Source organism: Chionomys nivalis, chromosome 16, assembly GCF_950005125.1.
Source record: "Chionomys nivalis chromosome 16, mChiNiv1.1, whole genome shotgun sequence".
Lineage (NCBI taxonomy): Eukaryota > Metazoa > Chordata > Mammalia > Rodentia > Cricetidae > Chionomys > Chionomys nivalis.
In genome coordinates, this window is record NC_080101.1 from 15,020,925 (window position 1) to 15,048,737 (window position 27,813).

The 27,813-nt window shown below is 41.5% G+C and overlaps 1 protein-coding gene across 6 annotated transcripts in view; it reads right to left on the reverse strand.

Moving 5' to 3' along the window:
* The window catches only part of Musk (muscle associated receptor tyrosine kinase), a 72,064-nt gene extending 45,440 nt beyond the window's left edge, over positions 1 to 26,624 (reverse strand). For all 6 annotated transcript variants that reach the window (XM_057790783.1, XM_057790781.1, XM_057790780.1 and 3 more), the window contains exons 1-5: positions 26,546 to 26,624; positions 18,932 to 19,058; positions 17,926 to 18,077; positions 16,641 to 16,768; positions 14,635 to 14,776 (exon numbers count right to left, since the gene is read on the reverse strand). In XM_057790783.1, coding sequence (XP_057646766.1) covers positions 14,635 to 14,776; positions 16,641 to 16,768; positions 17,926 to 18,077; positions 18,932 to 19,058; positions 26,546 to 26,624 — 628 coding nt within the window. The remainder of the gene's footprint in view (positions 1 to 14,634; positions 14,777 to 16,640; positions 16,769 to 17,925; positions 18,078 to 18,931; positions 19,059 to 26,545) is intronic.
* Between the last annotated feature and the right edge of the window lie 1,189 nt (positions 26,625 to 27,813).

Below are 27,813 nucleotides of genomic sequence, written 5' to 3' on the forward strand. Positions count from 1 at the left end.
CCAGGAATGACTCCAAAGCTACAAAGAAACCCTGTCTTGAAAAAAAAAAAACAAAACCAAAAAAGAAAGATAAAATTTTCACAGAAATTTTAATAATAATAATTCAATAAGAATAATAAATAATAATAAAGCACTGATGGAAGATACAGCTACAAAGTATGAGTGGCAAAGTTTGAAGCAAAATTTATATCTATCTATCTATCTATCATCTATCTCTATTTACCTATCTATCTTTCTGTCTGTCTTTCTATCTTCTATTTGCTTATTTATTTATCTATTATCATCTATTTATATCTATCATCAATCATCTATTTATTATTAACTATCTGCCTGTCTATCATCAATAATCTATCTCTATCTATGTATCTATGTATCTATGTATCTATGTATCTATCTATCTATGTATCTATCTATCTATCTATCTATCTATCTATCTATCTATCTATCTATCATAATCTTCTGACACATGAAGGCTGTTCTGTACCAACTTCATTTCTAAACTAAGCTATCTAAGAGAGGGACTGCTTTGTGGAAAGACAAATTCATTCTATAGATATTGATGCTGAACCATGAATATTAATCTCCGTAGGGAGTTTCAATCTCTTCTAGAATTGTGCTTTCTAAGAATCATTGAAACGGAGATGTCTCTTGGTAGACAAATGCTATCAACAGCCCAAGGGATGTTCTTACTAGCATTTTATTTATTTTTCATTAATTGAACAAAAGGGGGTTGAACTCTGTTTCTCAACAGATTCTGCTTTTGTTTTTCAATTATTAAAAGAAAATCTGGAAAGAATAGCAAACCTTCAAGAAACAACAACTGTATTCTCTTTTTGACTCTTGGGAGTAAAGAAAAGAAAGAGAAACCTGGTATTACTTTCTGTCTCTTTTGAAGCAGGGTAGGAGCATGCATGAGGCAGTCCCCGCTGTGGCTCCATCCCTGGAGAAAGTGGAACCAAAGCACCGACCTCACTATGACTCTCTACACCGAGTCCCCAGAGGAAGAGCTACCCACCTCGTGAGAACAACTCTGTTGTAGCTGGCATCGAGGACATTTCTGTGGCCCTTATGACAATAACATTTTCCTAGCTCATAAGTAGGGATTGGTGATGAAGAAGCACGAGAAAGAGATATTTACCGAGTTGAGTTGAGCAGAGCCTAATGAAGTTCACTTGCTTTTTGCTCAGGTGGATAGTACCATGATGAAAAAGGATTTTCCTTTTATCAAGTTGGTCCTGGAAATATCTCACTTTAACCACTGGCTAATAAAGACTCGGGTTTCAGCTGCAATGCACTTTTTAAAAGAAAAATCACCCTCAGCTTTGGTGAGAAGAGATGCTAAACTGGCTAATTACAGGAAATCCTTCACCGGCTGCCATTCTAAACCTTCTACAACTGACATAATTGTCAGTTTACAAAAGCTTTGCATACATAGACAATTCCATGTGTCATTCATCCAACTTTTCCTAATCTTGTACAGCCGTGGCGAGCATAAACAAAAGTTTAGATCAACCATCAAGTTTTCTTGTTGATTGAAGTTCAGAAAATCAATTATTTTCTTTAATTTTTTCAACCAGAACTTTTAGCTCGAAAAAGAAATTGGAGCCTGGCAGCCTTAACCACCTTGGTCTAAAATACCACCATAGTGCTCTGGCTTACTAAAGGGCTTGGACTGGTAATATCTGTGACTTTTTAGGTGGGATTCCGAGTGTCCAGTAGGGCCACCTGCCTCCAAACTGTAAATTACCACATTCACGTCATCATTTAAAAAATATGTTTGATGCAGAATGGAATCAAAAAGAATCTGAGAGCTTGATGGGAGTCACAGGGTATAGTGTCTCCTGTGGCACCACTAATAGACGCTGCCCCAAACTCTCCCTTCTTACTACTCTCTGAGTATGGTTCAGAGTCAGGCTCCCTGTGTGCATGATAGATCTACATTCCCCACCCCGTCCATCTTCTTTTCCTCTCTCATTGAAGTGTGAGCCACACAACAAATGGCCCTGCATCAGTCAAAGATCCACCGGGTCCCAGCTTTCCGAATCTCTTAAGTTCCCATGACTATCACTCCCTTTGGAAAGATTCCAGACAGGAAGCCACATGGTGCAGGTTAGAGCTTGCTTATGACCTCTGTGCTAGGAAGTCCACCAGTCTGTGATGCCATTAGGAAGCGGTGAACTTTCAGGAGGCAGAAGTTGACGGAAAGAATCGGTCACTGGGACACACCCTTGAAGAAGATGTGGTGCCCAGTCTTTGCTTTCAGGCCCCCATTACACACTCCCTACATGATGTATTGTGCTGCCCTAGACGCAAGGCACAAGGCTAAGAGACCATTCACAAAAATCCTCTGAAACTTCTAGTCAAAACAAGCCTCTCCTTTAAGCTGTCACCTTGAGCATTTTGTCACAACAGCAAAAAGCTGACTGATACGCATCTTTTTTGTAATATCTTTCTAAGCTATGTCATTACATCAAATACAGTAAGCACTAAACAAATATAATGTCTAAAAATTATGACATTTATGTGTTACCACTTGTGGGTAAACTATTGATACAAGTAAGTGATAAAAAAATAATCAACATTCCCACCAAGACTTTGGGGGCAAATATCTGTTTTTATAGGGAACAAAAAATGATACAAGTTTGGGAAACACAAATTGCTTCTGAATTGGTATTTTATATATACTTCTTTTTCCAAAAAGGTTGTCCCCACATAGCTCCTTTCTGCTGTGCTACTAAAGACCCATTCCTATTTCAGACACCTCCTTCAATGAGCTTTCCAATACCACTCGTCAGAGTGGGGCCAAAGCAAGGCTATAATCTCTAACAAGCTGCAGGCATGCAGGTGCAAGGCAATACTGATTGAGGATGGATTTATGTTCTTTGGAGCCCAGACGAGCATTTGGGAATGTTGACATTCTGTTTATGAAACATGAGAAATGTAGCCAGAAGCTTTCTCTGGATGGAAGTCATCCCGCTTTATAACAATGCTCACAGCAGACAAGAATTCTGAGCACCACTAGAATTTCTGAAGAAGCTGCCACACTCTGTGCTCTGTTCCTCTGAAGAACTCTGCTCTCAGGATCTCCCTCCCTTTTCTACACACGAAGAAATAGACTTTCAAAGGCCAGATAAGTTATTCAAACTTTTGTAACTAATAAGTAGAACCAGGATTAACACCCAGGCCCAACCAATTAGTATGCGATCCAACCAGAGGACTAATCTACACTACTTCTGTATACAAGAAGGAGTCACAAATGGGTAGTGGAAGATGTACCAGAAAAACAGGACCTCCACATTCTATTGTGAACATTGGTGTCAAGTTTCACTCTCTACAAATTAACTTATTTATTTGAACTTATTTCGTAAGGCCGCCATTCTAGTTGTGAAGATTACAATTTTAATAGACTCAAACTTAATAAAGATGGTCTCCATTTTAGATAAAAATCTCTTTGCCATTGATGGATTGTGTTGTTTCTGCCTCAAAGAGGAAGTTGGTACATAAAATAAAGGGTTTTCATTTTAATACACAGAAATACACATACACAGCCTAGGAATTTTCACTTTCTGTGTATCAAAATGATAGGTCTCATTAAAACTTCCTCCAACTAGAGACCATTAATTTCTGTTTAAAATTAATTTTCATTGTAAATAATAAGTAAAAAGCATTGCACAAACCATTTGCTTGCTTTCAAGCCTATTTTCTTCAGATTATATTCAAAGGGTCTAACCATCCCTCTGACTTACATGGTTATTTTTTCAGTATAATAATTATTAATGTGCCTTCTATTTCTTGGAGTCTTTAGTAACACGTCTACAGGGCCATTGTAGCATTCTTCACCTAAAGCCTTACAGAAGTCTAGGACACTACACATATGTCCAGATCAGAAGGGCAGACTCTTCTTGAAGCATGCACCTATCAAATCATGCAGATTTAGTTTGGCCAAAGATACCCCTAGGGATATCAGAGGCTGATAGCTTTTTTCTTTTGTTTGATTTTAAAATGCAGGATATACTCGTGAAAGCAAAAGCAAGCCTGTTAGTGGCATCAAGCAAGAAGAGCTGATGTTGGGAACAGGACCACTGCACATCTATTAAAACTGCAACCACTGAGACACAGCACACGTGGAGTTAAATACCTCTCTCTGTGGCATTTGTCATATTAAGAGCTGTAGCATAAACAAAGGAAAAAGCAAGTCAAATGTGGTATAAACATTACACAATTGCTTCCACTCTCGTAGATGCAACAATATAATCTGATCTCCAACAGAGGAGGCGGGTTGACGTCTAAGACTGTGAAAACAGTGCTATTATACTTATTTATTTATTATTATATTTATTTATTAAAATAAACTTCAGAAACATGATAGGTGATCAAGTGATTGGAGTGTTGGTAGATAAGTAGATTGATGACATAGATAGATGATGGGTGGATGGACGGATGGATGGATGGACGGATGGATGGATGGGTGGGTGAATGAGTGAATGGGTGGGTGGATGAGTGAATGGGTGGATGGATGGATGGATGGATGGATGGATGGATGGATGGATGGGTGGATGGATGGATGGGTGGGTAGGTGGGTGGTAAATGGATGGGTAGATGGATGGATGGATGGTAAATGGATGGGTGGGTGGGTGGGTGGATGATAGGTAGGTAGGTAGATAGATAGATAGATAGATAGATAGATAGATAGATAGATAGACAAGCAGACATCTTTTTTTATTTAGTTTAGGAGGATCTACTTTATTGTTTGCAAGAACTCTCGAGAAGGCAAGTTTCTAAATAGACTCAGCCAGCTGCAAGCAAAGCCTTTCAGACTGCAGGAAAACTGTTGATGGCCCTTGGGTGTCTAGACTAGCAACAGACATTCATGTCCTGGAGCCACTTAAAATTTCCACACTGCTCGCTTTCCCTCCCTGCTGCCAACATTCCTATGCATGTTGAGATAAGATGCTGCTTTTCAAAGCCTCGTGGAAACAGGAGATGCTAAACATTAGAAAAGCATACAGCAGCCCTCTACACAGAAGGATTCAGTACGCATTCTTGCCCACTTCCAGCCCCCTCTGGCTTTCATTTGCCTCTTTTGTATAACTATCCAGTCACTTCACACCACGAGATCTCCAGGAGTTCTCAGGCAGCCCCAGCTTCCTTTCAGTCCAACCTTTATTTCTCCACGGCCTAAAATGCCAGAAGCGAGCCAAGTCACAACTGATAACGCAGTCACCAGGGATCTTGGCACATTACAGCATCCATCTATTTTAATTTGGGTCTTGAGACCTCTCCACTCATTTTGTATTTCTTCATCAAACAGGACTCATATGGATGTGATATCTACATGATGTAATAAGATCTATACTCAGTGCCAGATAAGTAAATCCTGCAATTCATGGTTAGGTCAAGAGCACAAAGAAAGGAAAACAAAAACAAAAACAAAACAAAAACAAAAATTTTAAAAAGCTTGCATTGTAGTATTTGTTCCTAATGATGAAAAGGCTTATAGCAAAGACCCATATGAACATAAAAACAAGACAAAAAAAATCCATCATCATACTAAAAATGGTTCGGTTCTGTAGAATTAATCACTATTGATTAAATGTATTTTTAAAGAGGTTTGTGTCACTGGTTAAGAACAGGGACAAAGGGGCAGAAGAGATGGCTCAGGGGTGAAGAGCACTTGCTACTCTTGCAGAGGACCAGGATTCAGTTCCTAGCACCCAGGACAAGTAGCTCTCAATTGATTTTAACTCCGGCTCTGGGGGATCTGACACCCTCTTTTCAACTCTATTGTTACCTGCAAGCCTGGGATGTATACACATATACATAGGCATATGCACACACACATACACACACACACACTCATTTAAAAAAAAAAAGAATGGGAGAAGAAATTCAGTCTTGTACTGTGAGTTTTCCCCAGTGACCACATGACTTTGAAAGCCAGCTCTGCCATTCACATCAGTACTTCCCACTGTCATCTTTCTGGCCCACCAAGTATCTGCCCCCTCCCCCTGGCTTTAGAGATGCTCAGGAGGAAAATTTCAGGTATACAAGGAAACACTTTAGCTCACTCTTGGGGTGTGAATCGTATCTAAGTAAAATGAAGAGCCTATTAGATGGGCAAGAGTTGTCCTTGGGAAAATGTTCCTTCTCTACAGCACTGGAAAGTCATTGTCTCTGATTTCAAACTAAGAAAAACAACATATGGGTAACAATTTTTTGAGGAGTAGGAACTTTATATGGCTTTATTCTACTGGGGAAGTGGGATTCTTGCTTCTACAGGAAGCACCCGTATTTATTAGTTAAAATAAGTGTTGACAAGGAGAAGGATAATTTTAGTCTGAAAGAAGACAGCTTTATAAGCTAGCATGCTTAGCTTATCTCTGTCTGATAGCTGCATATTAGTTCACATATTTGGAGGTAGTTAAGGAATGACCGTAGCTAAAGGCTGAAAACCACAGTCCAGGTATGTCTTCCTTTAGCATCTGTAGGATCAATTCCAATAGCAAAGGAATAAAAACAACCATCCCTGATTGTAAGAAACCAATGATTCTACAATGTGAACAAGATACGGTCAAATAAAAATGAGCATCTTGGGGTTGATGGACTAGGTCAGGTAGATTTCCCTGGTTTTATCCTGCCATCCTAAATCCATTGTCCCAGAGGCCTCAGAGACAACAGTCAACTTTCTGTAGGAGGATGGCCACAGTCGTGAGACTAACAGCCTTTTTCAGAAGTTTAGATGACCGTGGAATTCGAAAAAAACAGAAACTCCCTGACCAGATCTAACCAATGTGCCTCCTTAGGTCTCACCTAGAAGAGCCCTGCACATTTTTTTTTTTATGGGAACTTACATTTGTTTGATATTTGCCTTCTTGCCATAAGTTAGTAGCTAATGGAGCTGGAAAGCTCTCCTAAGGATCAGAGCCCAAACCGAGTGCTCACGCTGGAGCCTCTAGACCACTGGAGAATGCTAACAAAAATTTCAGGGTTCTGCTTGTCGCTAAGAAAATGAGCCAAAGCCGGGCGGTGGTGGCGCATGCCTTTAATCCCAGCACTCGGGAGGCAGAGGCAGGCGGATCTCTGTGAGTTCGAGACCAGCCCGGTCTACAAGAGTTAGTTCCAGGACAGGCTCCAAAACCACAGAGAAACCCTGTCTCGAAAAAACCAAAAAAAAAAAAAAAGAGCCAAATGCGCAGAGAATCCAGGCAGGTACCTGTTCTGTGACCCACCCCCCTTCAGCTACTCTATCTAGAAAGTTCTGCTCACTCCCTCTGAAGATGTCATGCAAATGTCTTTGTGGATTGATTTCCTTCCCAGGGCATGCTTCTTATTCTGCTCACCCAGGTCCTCACCCCCAATATTCTTCAACAGAAAGCAAGTGCTGTGAATCCCTAGTCAATCTCTAGGCTAGGTCAATGGCTTTTGACTAAACTTTCCCCATCCTTGAGCTTGTTCTAGAAAAGCATGGAACATGTCTGCAAAAACAACACATCACGTTGATGAATGGAAAGGTTCATGATATCTTAGCATAGTAGCACAATATCTGGAACATACCCTCTTTTCAAGGCATGAACATGTGTATTAAAATCTCTTTACAAAGGTTCAAAAAGCATAGAGCTATTTGAATTGTATAATCCAAGTAGCTTCTCATATAGTTCTATTCAGGGACACGCAGGCTGTTAGCTTTAATACACTTTTACTCCAGCGTGTATTTTATAACATGAGATGGATGATGTTTGGCTTATATATGTAATTAATTGATATTTTCAAGAATATGGTAATTCCAGGGCAAGTACTTATTAAAGAAGAAAAATAATATAGCCTGCAAATAATTGTGTATTGTTCACTATGTATTAACCTGTATCAACCAATGCTCATGGCAATTTAAGATGTCGGTGATAGTTTAATCTATATTTTAGAGATGGGGAAAATGAAACTCAGAATATATATGACAGATATTCTTGGTCATAAAAACCTATTTCACACTGGTCGGTGGTGGTGCATACCTTTAATCCCAGCATCATCAGGAGGCAGAGACAGGCAGAACTCCCTGAGTTCAAGGCCAGCCTGGACTATAGAGCAAGTTTCAGGGCAGGCTCCAAAGGTACACAGAGAAACTCTGTCTCAAACAACAACAACAAAAATTTATTCAGATGGCTGGATAGAATTTTATTATAGTGTCCTTTTTATTGATATGCATTATAGTTATTTTTAATTATATGCAGCTTTGTAGCATCTCATACTTTTATAAACTTTTATTTAGATAAGTTGTCCAAATTTAAATTAGGAAGACAAATCTGTATACATCTTAACAGTTGATTTTTTTCCCACCACACAGCTATCCCAAATTATCAGCTAAACTGAAAGTGATTGCTCAGTGTGTTATTCTTTACACGCAAACTGTCTTTTCTTCAACATGTGGGCAACAACTAGTTATTGTTGTTTTATCATGATATGTCTAGATAAAGCTGACCCTGCTGACTGATGAGGACTTGATGTTTATGGCCTACTTCAGGGTTTAAGTTTTCTGTTACTTCTGATACATTCCCAGTCATGTTCTTGGAGTGCTTTTTAAAAATTTTCTGTTATCATAGTTTTCATTATCTCCAAACCCATTTCATCTTTTCCATCATTTTAAATCTAGTTACACTGGCATCTAAATTCTAAGTGCTCTCTTAAATAAGTAAACGACCTCTTTGTGTCTACTGTCATTACTCTTCTATCAGATTTCAATCTCCTCCATTATAGTTTCTCATTTATTAAAATCATTTTCTCAAAATTCCCTTTTTTCTTTTCTTCCTTTCTTCTTCTTTTTCCCCCCTTTTTTTTGGTTTTTCAGGACAAGGTTTTGCTGTGTAGCTCTGGCTGTCCTGGAACTCACCCCGTAGACCAGGCTGGCCTCAAACTCAGTCTCCCCGAGTGCTAGGATTAAAGGTGTGTGCCACCACTGCCCTACTCAAAATTGCCTTTCATCTTCCTAAAACACTGTTTAATTTATCCTTTGAAAGTTTCAGACATGTATAGAACACAACCTGCTCATGTTCATCGCCACTCCTAACTTCACATCATCTTCTTACTAATTTATGTTCTTATTTCACCAGGGGTCCAGTCACTGATGCCCTTATTTGCATGCGTGTGGGGTCACCCATGGAGGAATGACCACTCTCCAAAAGAAAGGTGTCTCCCTGTCTCCAACAGCCATGGCTGTGACTGCCCACAGCTTCTCTGCGGGGATGAGGAGTCAGAAGAGTCTTCTCAGGTTGGAATTTTAAACTGGAAACATACATTTTTTTTTCTATTCCTCCTTTTGTGTCTTTGACTGCTTTGAGCATATTTATTTATCTCCCCTGTTGTTGTTCTGCTGACTGATTCCCTTTTAATTGTGCCAACTCACACTCAGGTGAGTCCCTTCCCACACAGCTACAATTCACGCTGTGAATGCGTCATTACTGTGTTTTCATCCATCAAAATATTGAGTCTCTGGTGTAAGGCATTTTCATTTTTAATATTTCTATTTTCAATATTTCCATTTTCCGTATTTTTTCTTGTTAAACTTTTCACACTTACTCTTTATGTTAATTTCTTTCTCCAGGAATCCCCAGACTGCATTGCTGTAACAATTAAATAACATACCTCTGTATTCTGAGTGTTTAATATTAGTTTCTAAGAAGACTTTTTTTACTCCCTTATAGTTATAATTCTGGTAAAGACATACAAATTTGTGTGTGTGTGCACACCCATGAATTTTCCTGGCACCTCTTAGTATCGCTGTGCTTCTCAGCCTTAAGCAAGGGTCTCTGCTTCTAATTTCAATTGGACCTGAAACCTGGTCTCATCTCTGTGGATCTTAAGGCTGGGAGATGGAGATGGGTACCTCACCCATTGCTTCAGCACAATAAGGAAGCTGCTCTGGAGCTTTCAAACCAAGTTGCTCAATTTCTAATAATTTGTTGTGTCTGGATATTTACATTTTTTCCCCGTGAGTCGTGTAGCTAATCCTGAATTTCTAACCTTTGTAGTAAGAAGGTTTTCATGTTATCGTATCTGTCCTATTGCTGGAGCTGTAAGACTTAAGCCAGGGTTTCAACCCTCATTGATTCGGTGTTTGGATATTAAGCTACATAAATTTCATGCATAAAGATTCTGGGACTCAGGGCTTCAGTGTCTCAGGGAATATTTTATTTTGCCCTATTCTCCTTTCCGCCAGGATTCCAATACTCATGCCTTGCCTTCAAACATAATGTAAACATACTTTTCCTGAATGTGTATCTGTGGAGTAGATCAAACTTCACACCATTGGGGTGAGGCTTGATTCGGCCACGCAGAAGACTCCCCTCCTTCCCTGTTCATAATCCTGTCCTCGGCTAAAACTTTAAAGTCGCTCTGATGGAGGAAGGTCATTGGCTAATAAAGAAACTGCCTTGGCCCATTTGATTGGCCAGCCTTTAGGTGGGTGGAGTAAACAGAATAGAATGCTGGGAGGAAGAGGAAGTGAACTCAGATGCAGGGCAGCTCCTGTCAGAGCCAGAAGCGATGAAGCAAGTTGCCAGGTCTGACATGCTGAATCTTTCCTGGTAAGACTGATGCTACACAGATTATTAGAGATGGGTTGATCGGGATATGAGAATTAGCCAGTAAGGGCTAGAGCTAATGGGCCAAACAGCGTTTAAAAGAATACAGTTTGTGTGTCGTTATTTTGGGGCATAAGCTAGCCAGGCGACCATGAGCTGGGGCGGCAGGAACACAGCCCACAGCTCTTTCAACATCGCTCCATAACCCCCTGTTTCCTTCTGAGTCATCATTCCCATCCTGCAGCTATTTTAAAAATCTTTCCACCCTCCTTGCCCCTGCCCCCATCCCATGCCCGCCTTACGGAGGGTAACCTACAACCTACTCCCTAAAGGAAACAGAGACCAGGAGAACAGCCTTCTTAAATTCAATATGCCTGGCTTATTAACAGATTCATGTGGGAAAATGACCCCGTTTCCCTTCTTCCTCCAAGGAAGAAAATGTTCTTCCCTAAGGAGAGCAGCTGTATAATGTATCATGGAAGCCCAGACACTTCAGAAAGGAAAAGCGGGATTCTATTAATAATTATTCCAGGACAACAGGTGTGACCCAGAGCTGTCCCGGGAGAAACAGGACATGTGGTCGTATAAAGTTTGTAGTTCCACCTGTACCCTGGATGCAGTCCCTGTGTGTGCCACAGTACCACGTTCCTTTGACAGTGTCCCCTCCTCTGTGTGGTTAAATTTCCTTTCTTAGGCTATTTTAACACGGTCACTCTTTCTAGCTGCTCCCTGTTTTGACTCCTCACCTCTTTATGCCAGGATCATTGAAAAGCTTGTACCCCCTCTCCATTTTTTCTCTCTTTCTGCATTTACAGGATTCTGGATTCTTCTTTCACTTCCATCCTGATGCTGCTCTAGACAACACCATAGAGAACCGTCTTGTCTCTTAACAGAGGAGACAGCATTCGGTGTGCCTCAGTTTCTTCGATACTGCCATCTGCTGTAAACTAGCCACCCTCACTGTTCCTTGAGACCCTAGAACGGCACAGTATAGGACCATCCTGTTTTGACAAGTGCTCGGAGTGACAGGCACACGATACAATAGAGCAATAGTACATTTTAACATTCTAGCCGTCCTAGCCCTTTTGAAAGACATATATCCTGGACCAGCTTGAGTTTCATCAGGAATTCTGCATGTCACATGTGGTATCTTTTGACAGAAGGTCAATATGGTGGCTTCAGTGAGGCTGTCCCCATAGGCTCGTACATTTGGATATGTGGTCCCTAGTCCATAGAACTGTTTGGGAAGAATTCAGAGGACTGGCCTTATTGGAGGAGACTTGTCACTGAGGGTTAGGTTTTGAGATTTTGTTCCCAGTGTGCCTCCTCTGCCTTCTGTTTGTGAATCCGCATGGGAACTCTCTGCTCTTCCTGCTGTCATGCCTCTGCTTCACCGTTGTGAACTCGAATCTGCTCAAACTGTAGCCAAATTAATGCTTTCTTTTATAAACTGCTTTGGTCCTGGTGTTTCCTCCTAGCAATGGTAAGGTAACTAATAGAAGTAAACTCTCTTTGTTCTGTCGCTTTAGACCTGGAAGCCCGAAGATGGTAATTTAGAAAGAGAGTTTTACATCCCACTAGACAGGGTATTTCTTTCATATTTTCGATGGCAGCTAAGATGTACTCAGTGCACTGAACCCAGTGCAGTGGCATTGCATGGCATAGTTTTTCTTGCTAGAGGCTACTAGTTACATGTCCATCCATAGTTAACATAAAACAGCCTCAAATAGCAGTATGGCATTCTGCTTCAAAAGAGCAATCCCATAACTAATATGAAGCTACTAAGTGGTGGATGCATACATTTTTTAGCTCCAACTGAACATGGCCCAGCCTTGCCTTCGGCCCTCACCTCTTCAGGACCAGCAGTCATTTGCAGGTGTTTTGAGGCATCTCCCAATCATTTTTCTATCACTTTTCCATGCATTGTGAGTTGCAGGGTGAACTGACTCTTCCTTGAGCAGGTTCTGTCTGAACTGTAACTTGTGCGCATGCCCAGCTCTTTGTGTGAAAGGAAATCGCCTTCAACTTTTAGGATCTTCCCACGCCAAAACATATTTGTTGTGCTTTTTACGTCTTAATGGCAATAAAAACAGGAGAGATATCATTTATGTTGGGCTTACTATGTGCTAGTAAAAATATGCCACATTTTGGGGGTATGTTGGTCAGAAGGAGAGGAAGCAGATCAGACATAGGAGCTGAAACGATTTTCTTACCGACTGTTAGAGAAGCTTCAAGTGTTAGCATGAGCTCTCAGCCATGATGAATCTTTATGAAACCTCAAGCATATGTTAAGATTCAAGACAAACAAGCATGATCTTGCCAGTATTAGGAAGATGGAAGTGGCATCCTATCCCATTGACTCACAACTCAGAGCCAGGAAAGAGTGGACTGTCTAACACAGTTCCAGTGAATCAGTATCGATGATAACTTCCTCTGAGCCAATTTGAAGCAATTGTTTCCACAGCTGGGAAGACGGGAAGCTCGAGTTTGATAGGTTGACAAGGGAATATTGCTGTGGACAGCGTTCATGCTACACCATTCTAGAGAGCATTCAGACCAACCCTGGGTCTAGGCAAGAATTCAGGGTGTCTGAGAAGGCTTCTGAACACAGTTGTATGTTAATTTAGGTTTCATTGGAAAAATATCAATTGTTCTCTAATCTTTAACTAGAATTGATAATTTAGAAGGAATTCATTTATGCTAACTATATCGAGAACTATGCTAAGATATATATTTGTAAAACATCTTCCTATCTAAGATATATTATACACTATATATGTATATATATATATTATGTCTATATTATATATATATATATAAAAGTTGCCATTTCCTAATGGACATTTTATGAGCAGTTGGTGTAATGACACCATAAAAATGCTGCCTCAGCTGGAGACAGATATGGAAAAGGAGGTCATTAAGGCTGTGAGAGAGAGGACATGGGGCAACTCAGGAAATAAAAATAACTTCAATAAAAACCGGAGTCAGAAAGGAAATTGCGGGAAAGGATAGATTTTGACCGAAGCAGAATGAGGTGGCTCAAAAATCTGGGATCCATAAAAGTCTTTGTTGATTTAATCACTGTTTCTGCTTGTGGGTCTAGCTCAACATTTCATCAGTCAGAGAAGGAAAATAAAAGCAGAGAAATCTATAGCCATCGTCTGTGAAGTGTATTCAAGGCTAGACTGCTGGATATAATCAGTTGCTTATTAGTTCCTTAAACCTGATTTTACAGAGGAAAGAAGTCAGAGCTTTTGACTCCATGGCTCAGAACAGGAAGCGTTAGGAAGGACTCCACCCCTGAGGTGCTCACATAGTCCAGGCCTGCTGACGGTCCCCTCCCCATCCCATTTGTTGAGATAGGTTTTTTTTTTTTTTTCCCTCACATAATACTTCTTGATTACAGTTTCTCCTCACCTCCCCTCCCATCTGGATCCTAGTTCCTATTTTTAAACCAAATGTGATAAAATTTTAGATAAAGAGCCAGATGAATAGGGAATAGATTACTAAAATTTGTTTGGATTCTGATTTCTCAGGAAAGATCTTTTTCCCACCAATTTGTTGAATTAATTAGTGAAAAGAAACACATCCACAAACAATTACTATGTTCAAAGCATTAATCGCTACGTGATTCACGGGATTAGGATCGTGTTTTATGTGTTTGATTCATTATCTTATTTTCCTCACTTTTTGGTAAAGCAATTATTTGAAAAATACTTTTCCATCTTCCTGTTCTCTAGAAATCAATCCAAGTGCATTAAAACATAAAATTACTGTCTCAAAATTTATAAATAAGAGGTTTGCCTAAGCCAAAAAGACACACTAAGATGGTGCCATATTGTTTTATCATTATCATGAATTCTGTTCACTGCAATGGTCAAACTCATCAGCAGTGGTGGCGATGGATAGAATCTGATCTTTTATGCAGGGATTTTTCTTCTGACTTCTCTGTTTTCATGGCCTTGCCCTCAGAGTTAGGAACCACAGCTTCCTGCATCCCAGCTTTCTCAGTCTAAAGCACGGCCTCCCCAGCTGCCCGTAATAGAGGAATGCTGCCTCTTACCCTCAACTTCTAGCTTCACCAGTTTGGAGTAAGCTGTGCCCAGGCTGTTTTTTGCCACACATCGGTACTGTCCTGCGTCTTCCTTTTGCACATTATGGATCCTTAAACTCCCCGATTCAAGAACTGCAATGCGGGAATTTTCCTGCCAAAGACAGGGACATGAGTTTGAAAACAGCCTTAGTCAAAGACACGTTTGCCTTATTTCATTGATTTATCACTGTCCTTAACACCCAAAATATCAGCCTCTACCCTCCGTATGCATATTAACGCACTACTGAGACCACGCGAGATAATCTAAACTAACCATCTCAGTGATCTCGCGAGATTGCATCCATTTTTTTTCTCTTACCCTCATCTCATTAAAACACAACACTGATCGTGACTTCCAAAAGTCATGCTATGTCTGTTTGATTGAAAGCATTGTTCTTGGGGCTGGAGGTGTAGCTTAGTGGTAAAAAATATGCTTAGCATACATACAGTCCTGAGATCACCCCCAGAATAAAACGCAAAGCAAGGCAAGAGTTTAATATATTGTTTTCAGTTACCGTACTTCACCATACACCCTTAGGGTGGCCTTAGGAGAACGCATAGCCTTTGAGAAATTTAGAATTACTCTTCGGAGTTTGGATTGACAATTATCTTCTCATTTTGCTTTCACTGTAACTTAAGTAAGGCTCACAGAGTCAGATAGCTTTGCTTTTTCTTGAGAAAATGCATCAGGACTTAAAACAACAGGAAACCAGGCATGTAAATATTGCTATTAAAGTTGACAAAGCTCATTAGATTTACAGTTTGTTTCAGTTACTTGACATATTCTGACAGCAATGGATTATTTCCCATGAAGCATGCAGGGCCTGGTAAGATGGGAACAGAGTCTGTAAACCTCATTTTCAGGTGAGGCAAAGCCGTGGAGGTGATCGTGATGCAGGATAACAATTTATTAGTAAGAATGGGGACAATACACAAGCTAAGCCAATGAACAGTGCATCTTTTATAAGTGTGTGTGCGTGTGCATGAATATGATATATACATGCCTGAACAAATGTGTGTGTCCATGTGCATGATGTGGCAGGAAGTGGACTTTGGAAGTCCTGATCTACTGCTCTCTACTTTGTTCCTTTGAGCCAAGGACTTCACTGAGCTTGGAGTTAGACTGGCAGCCAGCAAGCCCCATAACCTTCCTGTCTCCTCCTCCCAAAGTGCTGGGCTTACAGGCACACCTTTATGCGGCTGCATATGAGCTCAGGTTCTCATACATATGAGGTCAGGTTCTGACCCTTGATACCATCTCTCCAACCCAGATGATGTAGCTGTAATCTAACCCCTCTTTGTTACTGAGACGTGTTTGCTTCTGTTTATCATTCTGAGTCTCCTTGCTCTAACTTCTCACCCTTGTTTGCTCATTTTCCTCCTTCCAGTCCTCATCTCTCTCATCCCAGAAACTGTCAATTTTAAAACGTGGGTATTAGTTCGGCTTTGTTATTCCGAAAGTTTCAAACATTCAATGTTAAATAATAATAATAATCAGTCAAACAAGAAGAACAAGCCTTGCTTTGCTTGGTTCCTGCCCCCTTTTCTTCTCCAATATTGCTGATTTCTATCTCTCTGTCTCCAAGACAGTCCCCGCTGGAATGTCCTGAAGTGAGCGTGCACAATTAGGAAGACAAGAATGGATGTTTGGGTGATGCAGATAGAGAAAAATATATACTAGAAGCCTGTTAATATGTGAGTAGATGCTCTGAGATAATTATGCTTAAAACATGACTTCCACTGGCTAGAAAGAGAGCTCAGCCATGAAGAGTACACGCTGCTCTTGCAGAGGACTGGCGCCACCATATTGGGTGGCTTGTGCTATCTGCAATTCCAGTTCAAAAGGATGTGATACTTTCTTCTGGCCTCCATGGATACCCATATCCATGTACACACACACACACACACACACACACACACGAATAAAAGTTAAATATAAATTTTTCAAAGGGAGCCTTAATATAATAGTCACTTACCCTGAGAGCACTGTCCCCCTTGATCCAGGAGACGGACGGCTTGGGGTTGCCCATTGTCGTACATGGTAGAACTGCTTTCAACCCCTCGATTATTTTGACGTTAATGGGAGGGCGAGTTATTTTAGGTTCTGTGGGGAAATGAAAGTCAAACATAAAAAGACAATGTATCTGAATTGAACTGGGGTTTTAGCTTTCTAGTTCATTATCGGCGTTCATTTCAAGGATCATCTTAGGGAACTTAAATTACAAAGTTTGACAAAGGCTAAGACTGGTCATTAGTAGACATCAAATGGAAATCCATCTTAAAGAATGGTTAGATCTGCTTTATTAAAACCTCTATTCCCTTTTTTTTCAAAACTTATTTTTATGAAGCATACTAGAGATCTGAAATTTCTTAGTACTCTTTATTTTAAATGACACTTAATAAAATGTCTATCAGCATAAACTGTCCCCATAATAATTCAACATTAAGCAATTTATGCCATTAGATGTCAAACACTTGAAAACTGTCATAACTAATCATATCATTTTGAATTATCATCTCCTTTCTGTTTAGTTTCCATCTTTTTATTACTATTCTTTTCTGAGTTAAGATCTCATTACATAGTTCTGGATGACCTAGAACTCACTATGTCGAAGAGGCTGGCCTCAAATTTGAGACTTCTGCCTCCTGAGATCTGAGTCTACATTTGCTTCTAGGTCTAGTTCCCACCTTTGACTCTGACACAGTTTGGAGAATCAAATTTCTACAAAGAAAAGTTAACTCTTCAGCCAGCATTCGGGGCAACTTTTCTGAAGAAATGGGTGATATTGGTTCATCTTGTCTCTTTTGTGAAGCTTTGAAAAGAAGTCATTAACTCTAACGTGTAGCACGGAGGCGTTCAAATGCCTCAAAGCACTCATAAAGCAGTTACTCGAGTCCCTACTGATCTGATACTGTAGATACAGAGCAGAGAGACGCCTTTGTGGGACAGATTTCTGAGGTGTGTGTGTGTGTGCGTGTGTGTGTGAATCTTTTAAAAATGCATAATGATTTCAAAAGGAAGTTCCCCAAAATAATCAAGAGCAGCATGAAGGCCAAAACCAAGGCAGGAGAGGAGAGCGTACTAAAGGATTGCTTGAAGGTGTGGTTGTGGCAGAAATAAGGGTTGGCCCCGGAACCTATATTTTGTACTTGAGCTTGTGCTGTGGCTGAACTTCAGCATGCAGAAGGCTCTGTTTGATGACTGCTAAGAACTGTGTGGAGACAACTTTCAGGTCCTAGACGACGCCCTTCCGTACTCACTCATCTTCACTTGCAGGGCGCCACAACTCTCCACGGCTCCTCCCACTCCGTTGTTGGCGCTGCAGCAATAGATACCATCATCACTGTCTTCCACACTCAGGATGGTGAGGAGCTGACCGTTCTCTCGGATGCTGTAGCGGGTGTCAAACAGTCTGCCGGTCATGGAGCAGAGAGGAGGATCAATGAGCCACATGTGATTTTACACACACACACACACACACATGCACTCACACGCACACGTGCACACACACACATGTACACGCACGCACACACACTTGTCTTTGATTAATGGATCAAATGAATGGCCATCTGTGAATAAAGTAAAATCCTCATTCCCTGACCATATGCTGAATCTGCTGGCTCCTTGAACTTGGAACTCCTCAGCCCCCAAGGCTGTGAGAAATAATTTTCTCTTGGTTATAAGCTACAAGACTTAACAATTCTATCACAGTAGCTCATATGGACTAAGAACATTCAGCTTCAAGGCTGCCTGTAAGAGCACCCTCCAGCACACTTTGTTCTGGATTATTTTAGAGTATTTTTGGTCAGATAGCCAATGTGATGAGGGGACAAAGCAGCCCCTTTATCTGCCAAATAGGACTGCTAACTGTTTGAGAATCTGTCTCATTTTGAAAGAAAAAGATGATAGTGACACAGAAGTCAGACTCTTAAAAAACAGATATCATAGTTTGGGGACACAGAGGGGGTGACAGGCTGGCCCCTCAGCTCCTCTGTGTGTCCTGGGACACACGCCCGCAGACTTAGAATACCACTGTGCTGCCTAGTTCCTGCTAAGCTTCAGGATTCTCACCTGGCACTCCCCATGTGAGATTAATCAGTGCCCTGCCCTGAACCTCAGATCTTCCAACTACAAAATTAGTATATTTTCACTTTGTGTATTCTAGAAGATGAACTTTAGTGTCACCAACAATATGGGTGTATTTCCATGGGTGAGAAACTCTAAGGTAGAGCCGGCATCCTTAGCAGGATGGGACAGAGTACTTACTTAATGAGGATTTTATTTCTGGTCCAAGAAATCTCAGGCTGAGGATAGGATTCCACGGCACACATGAAAGTCGCTACTTCTTCAACTAAGGCATCTACAGTTTCAAGAGGCGTGGTGATGACAGGAGCTACACAGGGCAGAAACAAGGGAGAACTTTCTAGAATGTTACTCATTACTCGCCCTTTAGCAGCCAGAAGCCATGGCATACCTGAATGAATATTATTGTTCAAACGCCCACTAGACATGGGGTGACATGTCTGTGAAGTCAATGCACCAGAGAAGACAGGAGATTCTTGGCTGGGTAGACTAGCTGAGCCAGCATGAGATCCTGCTGTCAGTAAATAGAGCAGAGAACAACCAAGGGGGACCCCTCATGTCAGCTTCTGACCCCCCCACATCTTTGTGCAGATGTGAAAGCATTCACTGAGCCACACACAAATATACAAGCAAACATTTTAAAAGGAAATGAAAATGTAAATTAAAACTATACTTGTTGGGGGGACTATAAAGATAAAGAAAAACAGTAAATGTTAGAGGAGGTGTTGATGGATTAGAACCCTGTGCATTGTGGGTAGGAATTAAAATGGTTGTCACTGGGGAAAAGAATATGGAGGTTCCACAGAAAGAACTCAAAAGAGACTCATGGTCAACAATGCCTCTTCCAGGGACAAAGTCAAGAGAACAGAAAGACTCAGATACTCAAATATTTCCACATCTCTATTCACAGCAGCACAAACTCATAATAACAAAAGATGGAAGGAATCTAAGTGCCCACCAATGGATGGTTAAACAAAATTAACATAAATATATAACAGAATATTATTTGGAAATGGAAATAAGGAAGTGTTATGTTCTATGACATGGAGAAACATGGAAGCAAAAATCAAAGCATATGAAAATAGTCACAGAGGATCATGGTATAAGATCCTATTCCTAATATACGTGCAATTCACAAACCTACAGAGCAAAAATGGAAGTGGGTGGGAAGGAAGGTGCCATGTCCTATGGAGCTGGATTACAGGTGATGCTGAGCCTCCCAACGTGGTCCTGGAGACAGAGCTCAGGTGCTCTATAAGAGTAGCAAGTGCTCTTTAACTTCTGAGCCACCTCTCCAGCCCCCCACACACAAAAAAAAATAAGTCGTTATTGATACTCTAGAATCTATCGCAAATGAGTGATCATACATAGGAAATCAGATGACTAGGATCATGAAACAGATAAATTGCGCTCAGCTAAACAAATGGAATAAAGTGAGGGTAGGGCACAGGCGGTTTGCCTTCTTGCTGTGGTCTCCTGGAGCTGCTTTGCCCTGGCAGAAATGAGTTGTTATTCTTTATTTTCCCAGAAATATTGCTAATAGTTGCTAAGTAGCCATTCTTGATCCACTAAATTGCATAAATTTATGGTTAAGGTCTATTAATACTTAATACAATTAATGCTTAAAATCAATCACTTCTAGGCTGCAGAGCAGGCTTGAGTTTAGTCCCCTAGGACCTATGTGAAACAGCTGGATACAGGAGCACAAGCCTGTGATCCCAGCCTTGGGGAGGCAGAGACAAGGGTCCTGACGCCTACTGGACAGCCTGTCTAGCTAATTAGTGAGCTGAAAATTTAGCACATCTCAAAAAATAAGGTGAAAGCAGCTGAGAAAGACATAGCCCGGCCCCCAAATCCATCTGTTGCTTTTTAACTACACTACATCTATGTTCTGGGGTTACTTTGAGGGTGAAAATGGCCTACAACGGTACTGCGCATGCTGATTCTTGACTGCCTTCAGGATTTGTTGGTTGTTTGAAACTGGATGTGGTTTAGGATCTTTTCACTGCAGAAGCAGGACAAATCAGTGGGGTCGTTGTGTTTTATTTTGTTCTCAGAAAACTGGATGCTAAATATGTTTCAGAATATTGATTAATAACCAGACAGGACGAGATTATTGCAAACTGGCGCCTTGAAAGGCATCTCTAATAAAAGGTGCTCAGGGTTTTATGAGAGGGAAACAGGTCAGGCAGCTGAGCAACACGGAAGAAAACATGTCATGTCAACAGTCTTGGAAGCAGATGTAGCCTTTTCTGTCTTGTTTGTCCACTTTGTCTTTTCAAAGTAAATCTTAATGACCGTGTGTTATTTTTTTATTTTAAAAATAAACTCTATCTGTCAGTTTCTTTCACGCCACACAGACACAGAAATGTGGAGATGACAGTGATGCACACTCAGCTGAGGCCAGTTGAGATCAAAGAAGTGAGATACAACCGGCAAAATCTGGAAACTCTGAGACACAGAGAAATGCACAAAGTGTCACTTAGAGCAGAATCGTGTTCGCATCTTCCCATAGTGTTCAGTGATCGGACAGTCTTGGGTCATGGTCTGAGTCTGGTTTTAGTAATATCAGAACCTAAAATTGTTCAAGAACCTTCTATGTGTTCCATCTCATACTTCATCTTTATTATTTTATCAAAGAAATGAGTTAAATGCAATTAAGTATTTCAAACTAGACAAGGACTAAGGATAGTTAAATCACTTTTGTAACCATCCCCCAAAATAGGAAGTGATAGAGATGAGCTTCAGGGTTAAGGTTGGCTTAGAGGCCTCGTGTCTTGGGACTGGAGAGATGGCTCGGTGGGTAAAGTCCCTGGTGTGAAATCATAAGGACTTGAGTTCCAACCTCCAGAGCACACACACAGTTGAGCACCGGACCAGGCATGTCTGCAATCCCAGTGCTCTTATGAGAGGATGGGAGGTGGAGACAGGGATCTCTGGAAGTCGGCAGACCAGCTAACATGCCTTATAAAGTGGCAAGTGAGAAATCTCCACATACATGCCTTGGCTTGTGCATACCTGCACTGACACATGAAGGCACACACACACACACACACACATACACACACACACACATACTACATACACACATACACTGTGTGAGAGAGAGTGCGCGCCTATCTCTGAACTCTAGGATGAACTGTGTCTTATATGCACAGAAAATGGGAACTTTACATCAATATTAATTTCTATGAGCAGAGCGTATTTTTTCAGATCTATTTTGCCCACCTTCTAAAGCTATCCAAATTCCCTTTGAAGTGTTCACTGACACCATCACATAGCTGTACCAAAGGGCATGGCTGACTCAGCAGGCCGCTTCCTGTTTGCTCTCCTCCTCACCCAGCTTTCATCCCAGCCGGAGCTTGTGTAAATGGAACCTCTGTCTTTTCTCACGATCCAAGAACCACACGGACAAGCAAACACATGAGGATGAACGCAACGCTTTTAGGATCCACAGTAAACCTGACTTGAATGAACTCTAGCGTTGATGAGTGGGGCTTGATGCTACCCTCCTCTGTCTTTTAGGGGCTTTAGAAGGTGGCGCTGACATACTAACCTCTGGCTGAACCGTTATTAATGAACATGCCCAAATGCAAAGAAGCCAGGTGCATTTTTTTAAAAAGAAAATTGGCAACTGGGAGGTCAGGCCTTTAATCCCAGCACAAAAGAAAGGTAGAGAAAAGCAGATCTCTAAGTTCAAGGACAGTATGGTCTACAAAGTGAGTTCTGGAAACAGCCAGGACTACACAGAGTCCTGTCTCAAAAAAACAAACAGAAGGAGGAGGAGTGGAAGGGGAGAAAGAAACAGAGGAAGAGGAGGAAGAGGAGGAGGAGGAGGAGGAGGAGGAAGAAGAAGAAGAAGAAGAAGAGGAGGAGGAGGAGGAGGAGGAGGAGGAGGAAGGAAGGAAGGAAGGAAGGAAGGAAGGAAGGAAGGAAGGAAGGAAGAAAGAACGAAAGAAAGAAGATTGGTGCTGAGACCTCAAAATCATGTTTTTCTAATTATTATCAATACAGCACTGGTTCTTTCTTTCAGTTTAAGAAAACACTTTGGTGGTTTTGGGAACTTTTCAGATTCTCCAAAGAGAATAACAGGTATTGATCATTATGTGACATATCCCAATAGCTGTGAAATTTTTAATTGCAGTGAAAAGAACATTTTTGTCATGAAGTTTTTGTAACATGTAAGATTAGCCTAGTATAACACTCAGCCATTTTCAAAGCTATGTCATTAGTTCCTCGAAACTGAATGCATTCTCGACTCTTCCCATCTGGGATGGACTTTCACGGGAGTTCTGTGTAGACTTCCAGAGTGTCTGAATTTGCATCCCTTGGAGGTGTTCCACTGGGTTAAGCTGCCTCCTGCAAGGACCCAAGTAAAGCATGCTGCATATTGTCCTCACAGCCACCATGAGTAATCCTTAGTGTGACCCTGGACAATGGACCAGTCCAGGATGTCCGCAAGGAAACCAAGGCATAGACTCCATGCTTTCTTTAGAGATTTGCAGCAAGATGCTGGGGACAGGAAAGGGGGAAAGAATTGTGACACCTGTTCAAGCCTTCAGTGTCCTTGCTTCACATTCTTCGTCTTCTGACCTCTAGTAGCTGGTATTTTCCACATAACCCCAGGTTCTGCGCCCTCCAGATCTTCAGCTGCACGGCCCCTGAAAAGTGCTGATCCTAAGTTACTATGAACACCTGCCCTACTACTCCTATATTCATACAGCATTTGCAGACACAGGGAGACAATTGTCCAGGTCAGAATCACTCTTAAACTGCTGTCTGCAGCCTTACCAGGCTGTCTGCCTGCTCTGCTGGACCTGTGTTCTTCTGTCATCTTCCCGAATGGACCCGTCCAGGGATGGCCACTTCATCCCTCCTCCGTGGCCTCAAGTCCTACTTCACCTTTAGAGATATGAAATTTCCTCTCCTTTTCCCCTCATAAGAGCCATGATGTAAAGCAAGTGTTTTTCCCACACATAGAATTAGTGACAATGAACGTCAGTATGAAACACTCGCCTAGGACTTGCTGTCCTGGAAGGAGTGCACAACAGCTGTGTCAGCCCTGACTGACTCATAAGTGCAATCTGCAAACCCTGTCCCTGCATACATGTGATTTAAAAAACAGGGCCTCTCCGCTTTACCTAAAGAGAAATTACTTAGACATTCAACCCTGTAGGTTTGGTTGTAAATGGGTCGTTCTGAAGGTGGTGTTTTGTGAGGAAATCCTTGCGAATGTTTAATTATTTCAATTCTACCAACGTGAATCTTGTGCTCTTGTGGAATTTTTATAATGCCCCACCTTATGCTTAATACACCCTGATAAATCAGAGAGTGCTCTTAAAACCTATGGCTGAGCAAATGCAACTAAACTTTGGCCGCTTTCATAGATGATGATTTCTAGAAGTTTCCTACTTGAGATGAGGAAATGAAACTCATTTTTTAAAAAGGTCACTAGTTGAAATGACCTAGAAAATAATGACTTCCTTTTGGCATCGGAATGTTAGGCATTTCAATTAATTTAAAGCCACAATAATAAACTATAAATCTACAAAGTCAAATAATCTTATGAAGAAAATAGGGTGCAGAGGGACTCACAATTCCTCTGAATATTCCTCTGAATATTCACGCCTTGAACAGCCCTGTTTTAAGTCTGTTCGCTCTGAACCTGTCCACTATACTGAACAGAACTGTTTCTTTTGTGATACATCACTATGGAGGTCCCTTGATTTCAGTCTAGACAAGCAAACCCTCTAACAGACTGTTCCCTACTCTCTTCTGCCGGAAGTGCCATGAGCAAGTTTAGCCAGGACAGCTTCACCATTTTTCACTGGTAAATAAGTCATTCAAATGACTCTTCTCCATCAAACTACACCACATATTTTAGCAATAAAATCCTAAAGCTTTCATGTCCTGTGACGTTATTGGCTTTCAGAAGTCACCTGGTACATCGAACGGATGTCTAACCAGTTACCGTGTGACGTTATTGGCTTTCAGAAGTCATCTGGAACATCGAACGGATGTCTAATCAGTTAGGGGTGGTGTGAACCACCCAACATGAACCCAGCGCTAGTTTCTATTTTTCCTAATAAACAGAGTAGGCAGAGAAAACTATTATTTAAACTTTAAAAATTTTCAACAAATACACTGAAAAAAAAAAACAGATTAGATGAATGTTCTGACGGTTTTCTTTCAAGGCTGCAATACTTGGTATTGCTACTCTGTGCCATGATTCTGAAGTTTGCATAACAGAGATAATCATATGCATATGAATGAAGGCTTAGGATGACTGGGGCCTGAAAATAAAGGCATTTTTCTCCAGAATCTAAGTTCATATACAAATACAGAGGTGTTTGTGGGCTTTTGTTGTTATTGTTTTGGGCACCCAGGTTTGATTTATAACTTCAAAGCAGCTGCCCTCTTTACAAGCTAGGGTTTAGCTGCATCCTCCTCGCTTATGGGTAACTACTTGGTATAGATTAAAACGAGTAAGATCTATTAGGAGCCATAGGTCCGAACAGTTAGGTGCTGTTCTGCTGGACATCCGTGATCTGACCAGGAAGTATTAGGATGACCCCAAAGCCAATGTTAAGTCCTTCTGGCTATTATTAGCTATTTTAAAAGGTCTGGATTCTTTTTTATGTAAAAGTGCCTAAAAGTGTCATCGTGATGCAAATGATTTAGTAGAAGATGTCAGCCACTTCCCCCGAGTGAAATGGAGAAAGAGAAACAAGTAAATAAACAAGAAAATAAATCCATGTAATCAGATTGTTTGGAACGAATGCTGTCTGTTACTTATAAGGGATCCTTGATCTTTTGCCTCCCGATCTGTAGATGAACTACAAACCTGAAGATGTGTTTCCCATGTACATACAAATGTCACCTTCACTAATTATTCAAGATAAACATTTCAGTGTTTAGGCAACCTGGTCAAAATGGGACATAATTCACCTGACGACAACCCAGCACTCTTCATAACTCTGCAGTGAGACTCTTAACACAGCCCTATCTAAAGACATTGAGTCTGCTTCTTCGTGCCTCGCTTTGAAAAGATTTCAGCGCAGACCCAGCGGCTTTGCAAATCAGGTATTTTCCACTCTTCCTGACTATAACTTTCATAATACTCTGGCCAGAAACCACAGTGCCGTGGATGGCCTGAGCTACAACAGGTGTTTGTCACTTTCTTAAGTTGCTTTCCCCCTTAGGTGGTGTTATTTCCGGTGCATTCCAAAGCCCTGGGGAAAAAAAGCTACTGCAATCTCTCGTCAAGCCCAAATTACAACAGCAGTAGCAAAAGCACAGAGAATTGGATGTCTCCAGGCTTTTATTCCGCAGGTACCTTGTGTGTCTTTTCCTAGGTCTGATTTCTAGCTGCTAAAATGCACATTAAGAGTTTGATAAAAGCTAAAACCGAAAATAGAAATGGCTTTTGCTTACGAGCAAAACATTCTGGGTATCTGGAAGTGGGGTGGATTATATTCTTGGCAAGCCCAGCAGGGAATGGTTTTCATCACCCAAGTAGACCACCCCACCATTTGACATACACAGAAACAGAACAGACCGCCATAATTCACAGTCTACCTGGCAACCTCTCCCTAGAAAGGAGGGCTCTGGACACATGAAGCTGTTTGTAATCGCAGAGCTTAGAAGACAGCCAGCATCGGTGAAGAACCAACCACGCTGTGTAATGCTCTTCTCTTTCTCCACACATTCCAGCCCTCCATCACCCAAACACACCACAGCGTGAATCAGTCACCATGAAGCTCAGGAGCCCTTTAGGGCTAGATTATGCAGACCAACCTTTTGGAAGTTTCTCTGTCCCGCTGAAGGCGACCAGGGAGAGAATCTGTAACAGTGGAATGTTGACGAGCTCTCTCATGGCTAATCCAGGCTCAGAGCAAAGGTTGCTTCTGGACGACTGAGGCCGGTTCTCCGGGGTTTACATCTTAACGCGTGGTTTGTTACAATAGGGCCGTCCACTAACGACCGTTTGTGTCTGCAGTGCCACAGGCTCTCAGCATATCAGGAATCTTCAGACCTGAGTGTGGTGATGGACGTGACCAGCTGGGGCGGATCCACTTAGGCCAGCAATGCAAGTGGAGGGCTGGAGGAACAAGGGAAAGAAAATCCCTGCAGAATCCCTTTTAAGACGGTGGCAGAAGGACAATACCAGATGCCATCTGCAGCCACGACAGTTCTCCCTGAGCTACAGTGTTCCTAATGTGACTTCGGTTCACCACCTCTCCTGCACTCAAACGAGGAATCCGGATCAAACTAATTTTGACTCCTCTCCATCTCTCTCCCGACCCCTCATCTCCCAGCCAACCCAGCCCAGCTGCTCCTTATTTCATCCACTCCACACCCCTTGGAGTCTTCCCCTGTACCCCTTGTAGTAATACGATGTGACCCTAACCTGTTTTTTACAGTCCTTAGATTCTTGTACCTTTTCCCTTGGGTATCTTATTATGAGCTATTCCCTCCTAAGCCCAAAGCCTGCAGAGACTTTTTGCATGCAAGCCTGCCTGCTGTGATGAAGGGGGACTTTCTGGTATCTGGTTGTCTCTCTAGCCTCATCTGTTATGGTCCATGCTTCTTATTGTTTTATATCATTTGAAGACCTGCTAACATTGCCCTGTTCCCAAGTAGCCGTAACTGACTAGAAGGCAGACCTCTTCTGAAACCCATGGGAGAGGGCATGAAAACACACCTACCAAAAGTGTGAAAGCAGGATGCACCAGCTCTTCCAGTAAGACCCGATCTTAAGAAGGTACTGAAGTAACGTTCAGGAAAGCTTGCTGTCTTCATGACTTTTCTCATTGCTGTAACCAAATAAATAAATGACGACAGCAACAACAAAAACCTAAGGGAGAAAAGGCTTGCTCTGGTTTTAAGCTTGCAGTGTAACCCATCATAGCAGGGAAGTCCTGCTTTTCTGCAAGGGGAAGAACTCTAATAGACCCCACCCAAGCTTGAGGTACCTGGTCACACTGCATCCATCCTCGGGAAGCAGGGACACCGAAGGATGCGTGTGGCTTGCTTTCTTCTTCCTCCCTCTGAATTTAGTCCAG